Source organism: Fonsecaea pedrosoi, assembly GCF_000835455.1.
Source record: "Fonsecaea pedrosoi CBS 271.37 unplaced genomic scaffold supercont1.5, whole genome shotgun sequence".
NCBI classification, from domain to species: Eukaryota; Fungi; Ascomycota; class Eurotiomycetes; order Chaetothyriales; family Herpotrichiellaceae; genus Fonsecaea; species Fonsecaea pedrosoi.
In genome coordinates this window covers 195670-213663 of record NW_013550611.1, presented here as the reverse complement: position 1 = coordinate 213663, position 17994 = coordinate 195670, and the positions used below count along the sequence as shown (strand labels likewise).

The window sequence follows — 17994 nt, the reverse complement described above, 5'->3', positions numbered from 1 at the left end:
TAATATGCGGTCGTGCAAGGTCTGCTGTCTCCAACAAAGGGATGTAATGCAGACGAGAAGAGATGCAGATGAAGTCAGTTGATTGGGCAACCTGCTGGCCATGTCAACAAACAAACCGCTAGAAACGCTTCCGAACTTTAGCCGGAGCGTCCACATCCACCACATCCCCACGCCCGCACGAGTTGCAACTTCAACACCTACTCGGCAAATGGAACGCCTGAAACAAGGTGAGCGTACAAGAGAAGCATCAGCTTGTTGCTTCATCTACTCCATTACCTCTTTCTCTCTGTTGCTACCGTTTCGCTGACTACGTGCGCACTGGTATACAGCCAGACCATGGCTCTCTCTGCACTTCCAGTCTGGCCGCTGGTCCTCTTTGGCATCTTGGAACCTGCGTCGCTGTACGATTCTTGCCCACTTTCGGGATCGATAGTGCTCTTTGCTGACATGTAGGTACGGAGGACAGGACGTGGGCCTATTTCATCACCTTTTTCCAGCCTCAACAGTACTATGCCGACCAAGCGCCCAACACTACCATAACGGATCTTCTCTTCACTCCAAATGCCCTCTCCCTGACTCTCCAGTTGGGCAATGTCTTTCTTCTCCTCGCGGCAATGGCGGTCATCTGCTGCTTCACCACCCACGCTGAGATTGCAAGGAGGTATTTGATTGCGGTGGCTCTGGCCGACTTGGGTCACATATATTCTATATACTGCGCGCTTGGGGACAAGGTGTTCTGGGACCTGAACCAGTGGAACGTGATGATATATTCGAATATTGGAGTCAGTGCGTTCTTGCATGTGAACAGGTTGATGACTGTGACTGGGATGTTCGGGCGGCTAGGGACTCGCGAGAATGCCACCAAAAAGAACAGATAGAAGGAGGAATCAGAGCAGGAAAAGACGTTTACGAGATCTTTTAGGTATCTTGGCATTGCCTTTTCAGCCATATGGGCCGAAGGTTCTCGGGGTATCTCTGCCCTGAGCATACAGTGGCACGAATTTTGCGTTTATGTTTTGCACAAAAGACATTTCTTCTCCAAGGATCCTCTCCTCCATGCCTCCCCAGAAGCCTGACGCCTGCTTCGAATGAGTAAAGACACTCTACACTCGAGGGTTGGCCAATTGGACAGCACGGCGGCGGTCTCTCTCTTCGGCAATGGACAACTGTAGAAGCACCGTAAGCATGAGCCAAGCGAGAAAGATATGCATGTGAGACTTACCTTGACACCCTTGCCCTTGGGCAAACTGATCCACGGCTTCTCCTTGCCAATGATGAAAACGTTGCTCTCTCGGGTTGCAAATGAGTTGTCAATTGCATCCTTGATGTGAACAATGTTGAAGCCACCGTCGTGTCTCTCACGGTGAGTGATGACACCAACACGGCCCATGTTACGACCACCAGTGACCATGGCGATCACACCAGTGTCGAATCGGATGAAGTCGGTAATTTTTCCAGAGGTGAGGTCAATCTTGACAGTATCGTTGACCTTGATAGCCGGATCGGGGTATCGGATACTATTAATCCACATCAGCTTCTTGACATATATTTTTTTCCAACCAAAGCTTGGCCCAACGGCTGATAGATGCAGGCGTGTGAACTTACGTGCGAGCATCATGCGTAACCAAGTATGGGATTCCTCCTTTGCCAACTTGTACTCTCTTGACCTTGCCGAGTTTGTATTCTGCCTCAGCTTGTTCGATGCGGTGGATGGCGAAGCGCCCTTTGGTATCGTAGACGAGACGGAAGTGCTCTCCAGTCTTCTCAATCGAGATGACATCCATGTAGCCCGCAGGGTAGGTGATGTCGGTGCGGACCTTGCCATCGACCTTGATGAGGCGCTGCATCAGAATGGCCATGGTCTCGCGATTGTTCAGGGAGTACTTGAGGCGGTTGCGGAGGAAGACGATCAAAGGAAGGCAGTCACGGCTTTTCTGTACATTTTTTTGTCCTTGTTAGCATTTCCAACAGTCAATGCGCAAATGCAAAAGCCAGAAGATGCTTGGAGGGGGAAGACCAACGTGAGGCCCAGGGGATGCCTTGGGAGCATAGGCACCCGAGAGCTTGTCCAAAAGCCAGTGCGAGGGCGCACTGAGACGCTTCTGATGCTTCTTTGGACCGCGACCCATCTTGACTTGATTTTTCGATGTAGAGAGAGAAAGGTGACAATCCACGTAAGGTCTGTGAGTGCGGACGGTGGAAAAGAATAATCGGAATTTGGTTGTGGCCCTTGCCAAGATTTATCGCGACTAGCCTATTTTGGGACGTGGTCTTGGAAAGACAGAGGATTGTGTCATTTGAAACCCCAATTCGCTGCCAAGCCACGTGAAGTACCGAGTAGGGTTCCGAATACAGAGAAGATGCCACAGCTCAGGATCATGGACATCTATCGTGACAAGGTATGTATTAAGTCGGGCTAACTAATCCGATGTCCTGCTTTGTCGCCCGGAATTTCTCGACTATCTCGGTAGTGGGACAACAAGATCAGCGACCACTTATGTACTTGGTCGCAAGTGAGATCCTCGGAAATGGCCATTCGACAGTTGTCTCTTTGATCCTGCAACTCGCGGCTGTTTTTGCTTTGAGACAGCTATGGAGGATTTTCTTAGTGTTTGTGATGGACATTGATTTTGATTGCGTTTAAGGGTTTGTCTGACAGCATGTCGGCGGTGGCGCAACTGTAAAAAGATTCGATAGCCTCTGAAACTTATTTGTGGCAGTGTCTTGCAGATGATCCCGGTCGTATCATCTTGTGATGTTGCTCGCACTGCGTCACGAGCGAGGACGGCACTCGACTGGTGGACAGCAGATTTGACTGTAAAGAAGCTTTGTGTCAGATGCTTCAATGGTCCCGGTTTCAGGCATAGACCGCCATGGAACCGCTGATGAACGACCCGCTCGACTGGAATTGATTATCCAGGCTTCTTTCCCCACACAAAGTGGAAATGGACATAAAGATGAAGCCTGGGGTTGATCAAATCCTGCTTGACTCGCTGAATCGTGACCAGGGCTTGGTCGATGCTGTAGCCCAAGATCCTAGTGAACATGGCCAATGTGAATGGCTCGACAGCATCGACAAATTGCGCGCGGTAATATGTTCCAAGCTCCTTGTACCTCTTCCCTCTGGCCCAGGGACCAATGGGACACCTGTATACCTCCTCATGGATGTCGACAAATCCGGCTTCCTGCATGTAGTTCTTCAATTTGTTTGCGGTTTTCAGTTCCTTGCCGAATCGCATGCTCCCTTCGTTCATCTCCTCGACCCAATTCTTCAGATAGATAGCCTGGTCAAGCGTATCATCGTCGGAATACACGTGGCAGTGATACTCCTGCATCTCCATCCATCCACCCGGATTCAAGTGAGACAAAGCCTGGGTAAACAACCGGGGCCAGTCGGCAACGCTCCCGCAGAGTGACCGCCCATGGATATAATCGAAATGCTCCGAGGGAGGATACGCCCATTCGCTTTCGAAATCGTCAACATAAAACTTGCAATTGGGAGGCACCCAGCCGGGCTGAATCGGGCTGAGATCAGTGCCAACGATGGTGGCGCCGGGAAAGTCATCAGCAAACTCGATGCACCAAAGACCGGTGCCACAGCCCATGTCGAGGACACGCTGAGGCTGGTTCAATGGGGCGCGAGATAAAGAGCCCCCCAGAATTAGCTTATAGATGTGGTGAAGCATATCTAGCCGTGCTTGCTCATCTTCGTCGTTGGGTAAGATATACTGGCCTTCGCGATAGGCGTGGTACCGCCGGCCATTCTCATACCGGTAGTTGAGAACCGAGCTTGCTAACGAAGCTGACCAGGACCCTGCAATAGAGCCGCCGTAGCCTGAATCTCCATCACTGGGGTCGGACTAGACCTCTATTAGTACTACTTGGGATAGGGTTAGATGATAACGAACATCAGCTTCCAAATCTGGCTCGTGGTGCTGGTCGCCAGTGATTGTGTGGCACATTGCCGGACCGCCGGGAGTAGGTTGTGATCGCACAACTGTAGGCGCAACAGAAGGCGTTGGAGAAATAGTGGGCGAGGTGGAATATAGAGAGGTCAGGATAGAAACATGGGCTAAATGGGTGGAAGTGTGAACATTCACGTTATTGATGTGGCAAAAGGGATTGCGAAGCCAAAGTGAGGGGGCGAGTGCGAGGCTTACATTCCTGGCACCGCAACCAAAACTTTCTGGGCGGATTTGGAGACATCGGATATCATGAGGGCAGATGTTGTACGAAGTTCGAGAACCAATACCAGCTCACACGACTTGTTTCTGACTGTTGCTAATATCTGCTTTGGCGGTGTTGATGCATCCAGTGGCAGTCTGTGCTGGGTCCATTTGACGGCAAGTACCGGGGGTTCCGGACTTCGGGCCGGCACGATGAGCTAGTAATGCACTAGTCCGAGTATAGATATTAGAGTCATATTTAGCAGGGTTTAACAAAAGGTGTTAGCAGTGACGGGGGACTCCGTACACGTACCTTCCTTCTCCCAGATACTCTTCGTACCAATAATTGTACGAAGAAATAAAAAAGATGGAGTCAACTACAACTAAACATTACAGCGATAGATGAACAAAAGAGCCCAACTTAGAAGTGAGGTACTCGATCGCAGGAAGCAATTAGCTATGATCCGTTTCTCTTCTGTCTACGAGTGCTTCTTCGCTTCTCAACTCCTCCCTCCGTCACCTCCAACTGTCCCTCGTCACTGTCCCACATGCTTCTTAAGCTCCCCAATCCCTGCAATAGGTGTGTTGCATCAACTAGCGCACCATGATGCATCCCCAACCGAACGCAGCATCGCCGGAGAAAGACATACCTTACCGCACTACTCAATGCATGCGGTTGTTCCTGACCTTGTGAAGAGATTGGTCTTCGTGATCCTATTCGATCCCCACATGCTTGAAAGACATTGACATTCCTCTGAAGGCGCAATCTCCATCATTCTTCAGCTGTCAAACGTGCCATCGCCGGACAATAATCCAGCATGGATAACGTCAGATTGATCCTCATCGCCCACCCTTCTCTGGCGCTCTTGACCCTCGCTGTCGCTTCAGCCACCGTATACTGTCTTGCTCTCGCTATTTATCGTCTCTACTTTCATCCCATTGCTCATTTTCCAGGTCCTAAGCTTGCCGGCCTTACAAGATGGTATGAGTTTTACTACGAAATCGTCCAAAAAGGCCAGATGACCTTTCATATCCAGAATCTCCACAAGAAATATGGTAAGCATCCGCAAGTACGCCATTCTGTGAGCTAACTTCACGGCTCACAGGTCCCATCATAAGAGTCACTCCAAATGAATTGCACGTTCTCGACTCCGATTACTTCGAAGAGCTCTATGTCAAGTCTGGTAGACTCGACAAGTATGCGCCATTCTCTGCCAGGTTTGGTACCGACGATACATTTTTCACCGCGCCACTTCAGGAAGACCACCGTCGCTTGCGCAATGCCGTAGCCCCCTTCTTCTCTAAGCGAAAAATCATGGACTTTCAGCCTGTGGTGCGGGCCAAATTGAGGAAACTATGCTCAAGCGTCCAAGAATATGCGGGAACCGACCGTGTGTTGCCGCTCCACCGTGCCTGGACCGCTTATGCGGGAGATGTCGTGACCGAATTCTGTTTCGCAAAAGCCTACGACCATCTCGATTCTCCGGATTTCAAAGAGACCTTCCACGAAGCTATGCACGCCGCCTGCGAATCATCCAGCGTGCTGATGCAATTTCCGTGGTTATGGCCTGTGATGAACAGCCTGCCAGATTGGTTAGTGCTGAGACTCGAGCCGAACATGTACATGCACATTCAAGTGCAACAGGTAAGTGACAGCACGCCACCCATTGAGTCGGTGGCCTGACCCGATGAACCAAGGACTTCCATCGGACCATCTCCGCACTCAAGGAGAACCACGACGAATCCAAGAAGATGGTTGACCATCCCACGCTGTTCCACGAGATGCTTCACAGTGACCTTTCGGACAGGGAGAAGTCGGTCAACCGCATGGTCCAAGAGGCTCAAGTCATCATTGGGGCTGCCATCTTGACCACGTCCTGGGCGGCTGCGGTGGCCAGCTTCCACATCATTGACAAGCCCGACATCTTCAAGAAGTTACGTGCCGAGCTTGAAGAGGCCATTCCCGACCCATCCATGCAGCTCGACTGGCAGAATCTTGAACAGTTACCCTACTTGACAGGGTGTATCAAAGAGGGTATCAGACTAGCATATGGGATCGCTTCGCGGCTGCCTCGGGTTGCCCGTCACGATTTGAGGTACAAAGACTGGGTGATCCCGGCAGGCACACCAGTTTCCATGACTATCGTCGACATGAATCATGACGAGGATATCTTCCCTCAATCACATTCGTTCATTCCAGAGAGGTGGCTGAACAACCCAACCACAAAGGACGGCCAACCGCTAGAACGGTACTTTATTGGGTTTGGGAGAGGAACAAGGCAATGTATTGGGTTGAAGTGAGTTGTGACTGCTTTCCATCTCTCCACTCTTGGCCTTAGTATCATGCCACGCTGGAACGCTGCTGACATATTGCAGTCTTGCTCAAGCTGAGCTGTACATGGGGCTTGCCTCGATCTTTAGGAGGTTCTCCTTTGAGCTGTACGAGACTGACGTGTCGGATACGGTGTTAGCCCACGATTATTTCGTGCCAACTGTCAAGCTCGACACCAAAGGGATCCGAGTCAAGGTGAAATCGGTGGAAAAGTAGTCATATTTTTCTCAGAATAGTCGATTGTTGCCAGTGGATGGGCCTAATTTTGTAGTCCGCTGCGTCGGGTTGCTCTATGTTGCAATTATGATGCTTCTCGACCACAACCAGCCATGAATCTAAGCTGGAGGCAGAAATGATGCATAAAGTCCCGCTTGAACCAAAGCATAGATGACCATCCACCGAATAACCATGGAAGCTCGCTTCGGTTTCGTCTGAAGCTTGATCGCCAGCCAGATATACCACAGCGGATACCCAGAAGACAGCCTCGTGATGATTTGTACGTGGTAACTCGTGAGTGCAAGCACGGCGAGCATGAGTTGCGGCAGGGCCAGGCTCAACAGCGCTCGTTTGCCAGCTGATACGGTTGTGGACAACGATGGCGTCGAGTCTCGGATAACAAGCTGAGGGCGCCGTAGGACATCTACGGCGGAGTAAATCAAGATCGAGAGGGTCGGTGCGGCCAAGAGAAACAGCGGGAGATTCGATATGGTCCAGTAGCGAAAGAGACCGACGTTCCTGGTCGAAGTACTTTGTTAGCGGTGGGCCATACATGGCGACTCGTGGACTCCCTCACCAGTAATGAGATTGGACAAAGGTGAAAATGGACGGGAGTGACTGATTGCACCAGGGTCTCCTGTCGCGGGGGTCGCGGCCGTGGCAGTATTCCCAATATGCCAGGGCTTGCGGATACGCCATGCCAAAGGCCACGAGGAGACCGCCAGCCACGGCCGAGGCCAGCCAAGTAACCCGCGAAGGCGAGATGCCCCGGGAGAACATGACAAGGAACGTGGTAAGCGCTTCGACCAGGAATGGTATTCCAGCCAATACGCCATTGCTCCGAACGATCGTAGCAGTACTAAAGGACATGGCGGTGGAGATCATCGTGGTACAGGCAGCGAATACTTGACCTCTGTGGAAATGGTGGGTCGCGTGAATATATCCCAAAAAGCCAGACATGGACAGAAACGCAAAGGCGCTTTCGGAAGAAGGGGCAGAGAGAAACACGCCCGCAGGAGAAATGATATGGAGTGCAGCGGTGGAGAGTGGGACCAGAGACTTGGTGGGTTTGTCGGTTCCGATTAGAGATTCTGTCAATGCCCATAGCTGGATAACAGACAGCCAATGGGCTATATGCGACAAAATGATTCCGGCCAAGGATGATGATGGCCCTCCGGTGATTCCCAGCTGGGAGAGGTCTGGGATATCGTCAATAAGTGAGCTCCGAACGTACCAAGGGAGGGGGATGAAAGATACATGTGCTGGTCCATGATATTGCGGTCGACAGACCAATGCCAAACGCCCACTCCTGCTCAAAAATATGTCCTTGGTCCGATAGGTGCGTGTAATATATAGCATCCCATCGAACAAGCTTCATCCACCAGTTTGACATGTGGTCTGGGGTGTCTGATATGGTTTGCTGACCTGCATCTTCCCAGTCCAGGAGGCTTGTGGACGTGTCGTATCCGACGCCAGGGGCGGCCAGGGTGATGAGGATTATCACCGACTTCCAAGCGACAAAGAGCACAAACAGGGTGAGAATGGGATGGTCGTGTCTGTAGCTTGACCAGAGCGAAGGCGTCATTCTGCCCTCGCCGTGCTGTGCTGTTTGTGAGTAAATCATTGGGCCCCTGAGTTTTGGATGGCGAAATCTTGAGTTTCTTGTCTTGCGCAGCGCAAAAGATCCACCGTAGTCACAGCCGTAGTTCCGCCGTAGCTTCACCTTGGCATCAACAACTCCACACCGTAGCAGCCAAATCTCAACCAACTGCCACTCTGCACCTCGTACGGGATATATACACGTTGGAAGAGCTGCTCGTCACAATGAAGCATTTGTGATCTGGCTTAGCTTAGCGGATTTCCCAGTAAACGGTGCTTTGCTTCACACTTGTCGTCCTATCTCCTTGACGTCTCAAGGATGAAAACATCTACACGAACCTGGCTTACGAGGTGTTCACTTAGGAGAGTTTGCGTAAATGATTGAGGCGGCAAAGCTTACTACTGGGATGGTACGGGGGTCTTCCAATGTCAGTTTGTGCATTCACGGATGTATCCATCTGGGGACCTTCTAGCATCAGAGAGTCCGCTGGACAACAGACCTTCGAAATCATGTGATAAAGAACCGCTCCCATGGAAGTGCAATGACCTTGGACGCCATTCGCTAACGAAAACCAAGGCTCCAATGGAATCTATTGGCTGAGCTCTTATATGGCTTCTTCCTTCTTCACTAGCATGGTTGCCCAGGTTGAACCTCCGCATCAAGTCGGACAAGGTCCCTGGTTGTCGAAAGGCGTAGTGCCTCCAAGGGCACTGTCCCTGCTAGAAGCTTGTTCAGGAGATGTGTTAGCGAGAAGGAGAGATTTTCGTTATGGTATCCGCGTGATTTGTGTCAACACTCAACAATCAGTGTGGAACTCTGGGTCACAAGCAGCCATCGGGCATGCCAAGAGCACCACTTTTGCGATGGGCGGGCGAGTGTGCGTCGGTTAAAACAGATTCCGTTCTTTGACATATGCACCATGTGCATGGCCTGGTACCATGAGTGATACTGATTTTTGCTTTTGCACTTAAGACACGACTTGTACCCCTTTTGGTCGGACAACTCCTAGCCTCTTTGGCTGATGCTGGGTGGACCATGGTAGTGCTCCAGTCAACTCATTCTTTACCCAATGTCGGGTGGCTGAGTGTGTTTGGTTGAGGAAAGCCCCTGCAGGTTTTCCATGACTTTGGGTGATGGGGAACAATAGCGGGAACCTATGCCTCTCCTAGCCCCTCAACTCTCGTGTGCGAGTTGTGGGATGCAGCTTTGTACGGAGTCCTCACCTCGAGCGTAATGCAGGATGCCTATGCTAAGCGAACGAAGTGGGCAAAGATCAAATCTCCACTGGAGGGACATTTGCGTCATGTGGGATAGTGTACACTGTATTAAACGCCGTATCGCCATCGTAAAGCTTGCATTCGCGACAAGTCGCGGTGCCTCTGGATTCAGCAAACGACAGCTTGATGACATAGTCAGGGAGCTGGAAGAATATCCAAACCTTAGCCAAAGCGCCAAACAAATGTCAGCAGACTGTCCACTTGGCCTGGGTGGATTAGCTCGAAGAAAACCTAGTGAGAATCTTGGTCGATAGGAGTGCGACCCCTGTAGGCCCTGGGGACTCAACTTTGATAAGCCTTGGGGTGAGTGTGTAAATGGCTCTCAATCAGCAGGGACTGTTGGTTTTGAAGCAGTTATTTCTCTTGGAAATGCTTGTGGCTTGCATAGTCACAGCAAAACCACCTCGTGCTGGCTGAAACAATGGGTGGGTAGACAAATAAATCCATTCGGCGCGATAAGTCGCATATAGAAGTGGCACGAGTGCCAATGACGCAATGACATATCCGAAGCGAGGTGCGCTACCACTTGATATGGGTAACGGTTTTACCAGAGAGTCTGTACCCTGCGTTCGGGAAGCGGTACGCCTTACATGCTCGAGGAGGTTGCCGTAAAGTCTGGGGCGAGTCAGTTAGTTGGAGGACTTTGGGAAGCGCCGGACAATCGCAACCTTCAGCTGAAGAGAAATGGAGCAACCTCGTCGAAAGAGCGGCGTCCAGTTACCAACTGATCGTACAGAGGGTCGATGGCACAGCGCTGTGGTTTGTGCAGGAAGGCCACGCGATCACCACGTGGACCACCCTTGCAGCCACGTGTACGTCGTGTTGCTCAATTTGTTTTCCCGGGGATGTGGTGTGCAGAAGGCAATGGGGCTTCAGCCCGTTTGTGGCAATAGCTTCGTGCAGATTCTGCTGTGGACACGGCGACCATCAAGGGCATGAAGGGACCTGAAGGGACCTGAATCGTGGTTCCCATTGGTAGCTGCATGGGACATCGACGGCTGAGGGGACCCAGTCTGCACCTTAACTGCATGGCAGGGAAGTGCATGGAATCCAGATCGGGATCAATGGAAGTGGGCGTCGACCAGAAAGGGATGGTGACCGATTGGCATCTCACCAAAAAGGGAGGCCCCAATAATATGCGTGGGACAAGGCTCCAACCTCGGCGCTGCGCTTGGATCGCGAAAGGTCTCGAGGGACAATCTGTCCTGGAAACATGCAGGTGGTCGACTCGGTCGCCTCGACGAGTGCAAAGCCAGGCCGCCAAATCACAGGAGTCTCGATGTCGAGAAGAGGGTTTTCGTAGTTCGAAATCCTTCTGACCCCCATGGCACCACGAGATCGTGCTTCCACAGAAAACGTGGCGCGCACACACGACGATCTGGAGCGGTCCATTCTGCCGGGGTTATGTCAGAGGCTGACCAGGCTGCATGGCCTGGACCCTCGTAGGCATCTAAAACCACTATTCGTAGAGACAGACCCCTTGCACCCACATGCATATTCCTGAATAACCGACGCGCAAACTTCGACGAGCAATATCCATCAACGACAATAAGCCCAGCGCCGATTGGAGGGGTGGTCCGTCCCGTGTGGTAGGCGCCACATGGATGCTCCCAGCCTTGATCTCGGACCCGTGCTGTTTGCGTGAATTCGAATTCCCTGGCATGAAAAGAAGATCCCTCACACCGGCGCTGGAAGTCGTCTCTGGCGGCGGTCGAGCTGCTCCATTTACTCCTTCGCATAACTCGATGGCGAACTGCGCCGTCACATTTTGTTCGAGGCGGCATTTAATTGCCATGGTCTACATCACAACACCCTCCCCTCGCGGAGCGAAGTGGGTATGTGCCTGACCGAGATACTATCCACAGAGACGGGTAATTCGGCTCGTGTGCCAAAGGAGAGTGATATTGCATGCAAGCGAGGTTGCTCGTGCGGCGTGTGTAGTGAAAAACTGCTTTAGAAACAGCTCTCTGAGGATGAAAAACAGCCAATCGTCGAGCTTCGTCTCAACCAGGGGTAACCATCCTTAGTCAAACTTCATGTTGAGACCATTTGACTTGAAATAGATTCGCCACTTTCTCGCTGTAATTGAAAGTGGCCAAAGCTCTGCGGGGAGTTTGGCGACATCTTTTCGTGATTGTTTCCTTGCCAGCTTCTCGCTTAAGTGATCCGAGCTTAACGGGAAAGCCCTAGTTAGTTTGCGTTAAACCCGTATGGTATCGCATTGCGCCACTAGCCCCGCAAAGACTGGGGATTGGTTTGTGGATGTCCTCTTATGCATCATGATCAATGCTGGATATTGTTTTTCTTGTGAGCCACCACCGACATTGTGGACTACTGAGGACACAGCGTCGAATACACCCGTGAGGCTCTAGATGGTGGTGCAGGCGTGGGTGGTGGAATGACTTCCCAATGGCCAATAGATGCTGGAGCCGTCCTCGCCACGAGAGTCGTTCCCACTGAACATGAGGTCCCTTCACAATCATTGTGAAACCACATAGGTAGTTGGCCACATGAATGTTGACGTTGTGTTTGAGTGTCATTTCCATCAAGTTCTCAGCTCCGGCAGAGTCAATTTGCTTTGTGACTGACCCTTAGAGTTCTGATTGATATCGGCATCCCACGCAGATGGCTCCAGTAATGCGGATGACAGCAATGCAACGCAAAGTTCCTGTGGGTGGGGGCCATCTGCACAGACACGCAGACATGGGTAAAACAGCTTTGTGTGACGGGCACAAGACCCTCACTCTCTGGACTAGCGGCGGCGTCTCTCTTTCGTCTGGTGAGAACCCTGTACAGCTTCTTACGCGCCTCACCTATGCCTTCTTGTCCAGAAAAATATCCCCTGCTTCCCTTTTTTGACTCGTCCCTGGTTCAATTGGCCATGAGGCTTGCTTCGTTGGTGAAGTGGGGATAGGCCAATTTGGCCATCGTCGTATCACGGGGGACGCCCTGAATCACTGAGCCTTTATCGGGTGGGCCAGTTTGCGAACCTAGAGGGCTCAGCTTGTCAACTCTTCTCGACGGTCCTAGCCGTTTCCAAGCTCCAAGCTCCCTAAACCTGCATCAAAACGTATGCCGCACTATTGAGTCATGATGTTGATATGTTCCTTGCCTGGCTGGAGGCGTCTGAACCACAACAGTAGCAACAGCAGCAGCAATCCAATCAAAGACCCTCTCGCTTGCGTAGCCGGTAGCATCCGTGTTGGTGTTTCTTCTTTGCTTTCCAGGTGCTAATCTCCTCAGGTTAGATCCTCAACTCTCAGCAAGCCTGTGGGCTGCTAGGCCGGCTCTTCTTTCCCTTTGCACAAGACCATTCAGCAAAGGACCAGCTGCAACTATCGACGCTTAGGATGCAAGATCTCGGTTCAGGGGGTAGCATCCATTTGACAAGGTTCTGATTCGTGCTACCAAGGACGAGAATACACGGGTTAATAGCTCAGAGCGGCGTCGATTGCTGTGGGAGGGTAGGGCTGATCATGTGTAAAGACACGTTGTGACCTGCGTGGAGACGAGCTGTCAATTCATATGATTGATCCTGCGTTGACCGCACTTGAGGCGGCGACGAGTGTATAATAAGACAAGGAGGAGCGGAGTGGAGGAAAGTTGTAGATTTTGCAGGCTGCGCAGTCATTTCTGTGCGTGCGCTTACAGTCTCCTACTGCTCGTTACTTCAGACAACATTACATCGTAAACAACAGCAGAGAACTACAGCCTCGACCCTCATTCGTTTCACATCAGAGGCCAGGAGTCTGAGGACAAGCGGCCTCTGTGACGGCATTACCACCTCACGCCCCTATTCCCTGCCCTTGTCGACACCACACATCGGGGTCTCTCTGAATATTCCCTTCTAACACCTTACCTCGACTCAGCGCCAGCATCTATCAACTCCCTCTCGTCGCACTGCTGTTCAAACTTGACCATTTACGAACATACTCAGGCCTGTGCGTTGTCTCCAAGCTACAGCCTCGATCCTTTCGTCCCTGCGCGTGAGAGACAGCATCGATGCTTTCTCGTTCGAGAACTTCATTGACACAAGATTCTCGATTTTCAGCATCGTTATCTGTGTCTCAACGCCTTTCCAACTTCGAGTCACTGTTCACCTCAAGAGTCTGCACGGTTGTGACACCTCACAAAGTGCCAGCGACCATTTTACCTAGCAGTTTCTTCCGGGTTCTTTGAGGACCTTTGAGAGTCAATCTGTGCTTCACTTGTGACGCGGTATTGCGCAGTTAGAAGTTGTTTGAGATCAGGCCTTCTCATCCTTCACTGTATTAATTGATCCCGAAGTGCCGGCAGACGAGACTATCGGAATTTGAGCAAAGGTGCGCTGATAGAGTGCGAAACAAATTTTCACGCAATCACTCGCTTCCGCAGAACACTGCCAGGACCAATATGCTCTCTCAGCCGCTCACTGCAAGCTCTTAAAAGGTTGATCAACTTTACAACCACCCCTAGCCTCGCCCGTACTGTCATTACCAGGAAATGATACCTATGCTAAGCCCGCGCACCTGTCGGACCTTGAATGGAGGATCCTCAACAAATTTCAGCAGATTTGTCTGTCAGAGTTTTGTCGGGCTCATTTGCTGTGTCGCGAACCACTGTGCCGGGTCCTGGAACAGCTGGAGCAGCATGCTGATTGTGTGATGCTGGCAACTAACGAAAGCATCCCAGCAAATTTGCTTCACGTTCCCAGTCTTACTTTTGACTTGTTTAAGAAAAGGTCCTCCGAAAGACCCCTAAGCCGTCGTATCGCTGTCTGAGACAACCTTAGCAGCGGACGTGATCATCCATAATCGGGACGAAAATCCATCAAACCTTCCCTTCCGCAAATCATCGACCAGAGCAGGTCCTCTCTCCCTGGGAATCGACCGCACATTTAACCCTGCCCTTAGGGCAGGCGTGGTTTCCATCTCCAGACTCTGTCCGGCACACAAACTCGGCCCTCCTGCTCCATCTTCCAAGTGTCTATATTTCACTTGTCCTTCATCATCTTCACCATCTCCCGGATATATTCTTCCAGCATCCTTCCTGGACACAGCCTTATCCCGCAACATTCTTCCCTTCTTACAACCCATCTCGTCATCTCTTATCCAGCACATATGCTGAACCAAGCGCCCCGTTTCCCTGGAAGCCGGAAATCCCAAGTTCAAGCTCCAACCAAAGCCCTTATGCGCGGGCTACCCGCCCTTGTCGACGCCTCTCTCACTGAACGTGTCCAGTCTAGGCTCCACCTCGCCAGGTCTGTTGTTGGCAAAGGCGGGATTCCAATATGCAGCAAGAACATGCTTGGGGAGCTGCAGAGCTGACAAAACCGGTGGCCAACAGAGATATGTATCGGATGACGGTCAAGCAGCAGCCGAGTGAGGGCCAAGTGCTGTCTATTTCAAAGCGTACTAGTGGTCAGTCAGCTCGTCTTCCATACATACACAGGTACTGATCGTCACACCAGCCAAGAAGCCACAGAACGACAAGGTCGCCCTCGACCCTCCTGTAGTGATCGAACTTTTGGTCTTCGACGATGATGCAACTAGATCCTGGCTCCACAGCCCATATCTGTTCTGTACGGCCGAGCTTGTGAATCTGGATGACAAGCAAACCAGGTCCGACACGCTTTCTGGGACGTTGACATCGTCACTCCATGTGGTTAAAATGGGTGACGGAAAACGTGTGTTCTCTGAACACTGCAATGTCTTTGTCGCAGCTAACAGACTCACAGTCCACGGATACTTCGTATTCGGTGAACTCACTCCGACTAGCCCAGGAAAATTTTTCCTTCGCTTCTCGCTCTTCGAAATGCGCCGCAGGTACGTCGGATAGATCCTGTGACGCCCTCACTGTTGCTGACCAGTCACAAAGCCAAGATGCCATGTTTGCGCAAATGCTCGCCTGCGTCGCTGGTATGACATTTGAAGGTGAGCAATTTTGAAGCTGTATTTACGACTGAGAAGATACTCACAAGCTGTCAGTCTATTCCCGCAACAAGTTTGCTCCTCTGGCCCAGTCTACCGAATTGACGAGATTGTTGAGTGAAGGAGGTGTGAAAATCAGAGTTCGAAAAGAGCCGACGTACGTTCCCGTCCTTTTACTTGGCACTGGCGACAGTCGCGTCCTCGTCTTTACCAGATATTCGTCCTGCTTACCATCGTATCGAAACTAACCCCACTCCACCCAGGCGTCGATTGCAAAGAAACAGAGCCAACTGGGGATTCCAAGGATTCTTCGGAGGCTATGGCCAAGCTGTACCAGCCTCAGTGTATGGACAACCTCAACCATTTCCGCAACCTGGCGTGCAGCAGTGGGGTCAGCACGGGAACACGACTTATAACACGAATAATGCGGTCGATATTAGAGATCGCTTGAGTGTTCAGCACAACAGTATGACGGCGCCATGGCAAGGTGGCCTGCCGCAGCACCCTCCACTGCCCATGGCCACGCCCATAACACAACAACAGCAGCAGCAGCCTCAACCTCTGCATCGACTTCAGCATACAGCATTCTTGCATGACATGCAACAGCAGCCAGTGAACCAGCCTCTCCCACCTTCGCAAAGCTCATTGTTGTTGCAAGAGACACAGCAAATGTTCATGCTACCGCCGCCGCCACCTCCACCTCCACCACCGCCTCCTCAGGATCAGCAGCAACAACAGCAGCCGAGTTCTTTCTCACCTCTCCCACAGATTCTGCCACAAAATTTCAGCAACCTTCCACTAGCAGGCTATACTGTGAGAGATGCCGGGGGAAACCGTGCGGGATATTCTACTGCTGCACAAAGCCAACAGTATTATGCCACAAGCTCGGCCAATACAATGCCGCAGTTCACAGTGGCGGGTGATCAGATGGCTTATACGTCCTCGTCCGACGGGCAGTTGATGCATTCCACCACGCTGAATGACCAGATGGTACCCACGACTTCGCCGGGGACCGAATCGAGTCAAGGCGCATCTTCAAATGGCGTGGGCCAACAACAATATCAATATCGTGTCCCGGATTTTGACACTTTGCAAGATCCATTTGATCCAAGCTCTTCACTGGGAGGATTCCTCTAGGGGTCGCATCGTCTTGTGAGAGCGGAACTTAACACCCGGGGTGCGGTGACAAGTCGTTGACTCTGGGGGGCCGGGTGTGGTTGTGTTATGGATGGGAGTATTCTCTCAAACTCGAAGAGACAGGGATGATGAAGGCTAACGTATGACTTTGCTATTGCTCTTGCATGATGTTTCTCGCTTGGGTCTTGTTATTTGCTGGATTTTGGTTAAAAGGAGGAGGCAGGCCTAGAGAAAGAATGGATAGGACGTGGTATCGAAACTGGAATGGAAGGAAAAGTGGATTTTTTAATAGTGATTGTATTTGTTTTCTGTCACTCAGTCAATTGTTAAAGGGGAATGCAATAGAAGGAATTGTACTCACACAGCTATCATCCATCGAGGACGCATACCCTTTCCCTCTTCCTTGTTCTTCCCACTACGCTGTTCGTTGTTTACGAGTATAATCAAGGCCATCGGTGAGAAGACGTGAAACTGCGGTCAGTCTCGCATCATGGCAAACGCCACCACGCACTTCACATCCTCGACTAAAGGTCGGTGTGTCCATAAAGGACACAGAGAGAAGATTTGTGAAGCGAGAAAGTGGTGTCTGTTATATAGGTTGGTAACAAGGTGATTGCGATGGGGGGAATTTTGTTGAAGAGAAGGAGAGGCACTAAGGACCCTGACCCGGTGGTGTCGCAGCGACTAGGCCAGCTCAGACTCCTGATACTCAGCTCGAGTGCACGGCTAGACTTCGCCGGTGCTTCAATGGAGGAAAAATTCTATCAGAGTGGTGGTAGCGAACGAGGTGTGCAAACCTAATGAAGATTGCAACAAAGAATTCACCATGAGGCAATTTAGTACACGGTCCACGGATTTCCATCGCGCCAACAGCGGCCACATCACCAAGAGGAAACCTTGTGTGGTTGTCCAGAGAATCCTTGAAGAACTCGCTACGGCATCAATTTCCAGGTCGATGAGCCGATCAACTTTCTCTCTCCCCGCTAGCATTGTGACAGAACAGCAAGTGACTACCTCCTAAGGTTGTATACCCAATGATGCCTCAGCTCCCACTCATACAGGTTGCAGCCTCGAACACAATCGAACTCTTTTTCCTTAAGGCATCCTCTCGCACATGTCCGCTCGAATACGGTTCATATGACCCATCATCATTACACTGCAGGATGCAAATCAGGGATTGCGCTGGAGAAGGCTTAGCATCCACACCATGATTGGCTCTTTCCCCAGTCTCTCTGAATTCGCAGTCACGAAAGCGACGTGGCCTCCTACTCGTTTCCTCGACAAGGACAAACGATAATTTCACTTCGACCGAGACGTCCGGGGATGGAGGTCGAGTCCAGCCACCAAGCACAAAGTA

At 51.3% G+C, this 17994-nt stretch overlaps 6 protein-coding genes across 6 annotated transcripts; 3 read left to right on the top strand and 3 right to left on the bottom strand.

The window, feature by feature from the left end:
• Nucleotides 1-336: 336 nt before the first annotated feature.
• On the top strand, nt 337-878 carry Z517_07544 (uncharacterized protein; the record flags this gene model as incomplete). Its single annotated transcript, XM_013426065.1, has 2 exons — nt 337-401; nt 467-878. The coding sequence occupies 2 exons, from the start codon at nt 337-339 to the stop codon at nt 876-878; spliced, it is 477 nt and encodes a 158-aa protein (XP_013281519.1).
• Nucleotides 879-1103: 225 nt separating this feature from the next.
• Z517_07543 (40S ribosomal protein S4) lies at nt 1104-2129 on the bottom strand (the record flags this gene model as incomplete). The annotated part of the gene is made up of 4 exons (XM_013426064.1): nt 1104-1166; nt 1223-1517; nt 1606-1934; nt 2022-2129. The coding sequence occupies 4 exons, from the start codon at nt 2127-2129 to the stop codon at nt 1104-1106; spliced, it is 795 nt and encodes a 264-aa protein (XP_013281518.1).
• A 783-nt stretch (nt 2130-2912) lies between these two features.
• Z517_07542 (uncharacterized protein) lies at nt 2913-3962 on the bottom strand (the record flags this gene model as incomplete). Its single annotated transcript, XM_013426063.1, has 2 exons — nt 2913-3860; nt 3909-3962. The coding sequence occupies 2 exons, from the start codon at nt 3960-3962 to the stop codon at nt 2913-2915; spliced, it is 1002 nt and encodes a 333-aa protein (XP_013281517.1).
• A 1022-nt stretch (nt 3963-4984) lies between these two features.
• Nucleotides 4985-6714, top strand: Z517_07541 (uncharacterized protein; the record flags this gene model as incomplete). Its single annotated transcript, XM_013426062.1, has 4 exons — nt 4985-5222; nt 5273-5811; nt 5865-6463; nt 6543-6714. 4 exons carry the CDS (start codon nt 4985-4987, stop codon nt 6712-6714), a joined length of 1548 nt encoding a protein of 515 aa, XP_013281516.1.
• Nucleotides 6715-6833: 119 nt separating this feature from the next.
• On the bottom strand, nt 6834-8299 carry Z517_07540 (uncharacterized protein; the record flags this gene model as incomplete). Its single annotated transcript, XM_013426061.1, has 3 exons — nt 6834-7233; nt 7292-7913; nt 7972-8299. The coding sequence occupies 3 exons, from the start codon at nt 8297-8299 to the stop codon at nt 6834-6836; spliced, it is 1350 nt and encodes a 449-aa protein (XP_013281515.1).
• Nucleotides 8300-14860: 6561 nt separating this feature from the next.
• Nucleotides 14861-16637, top strand: Z517_07539 (uncharacterized protein; the record flags this gene model as incomplete). Its single annotated transcript, XM_013426060.1, has 6 exons — nt 14861-14990; nt 15041-15256; nt 15308-15395; nt 15448-15503; nt 15558-15657; nt 15764-16637. 6 exons carry the CDS (start codon nt 14861-14863, stop codon nt 16635-16637), a joined length of 1464 nt encoding a protein of 487 aa, XP_013281514.1.
• Nucleotides 16638-17994: the final 1357 nt, after the last annotated feature.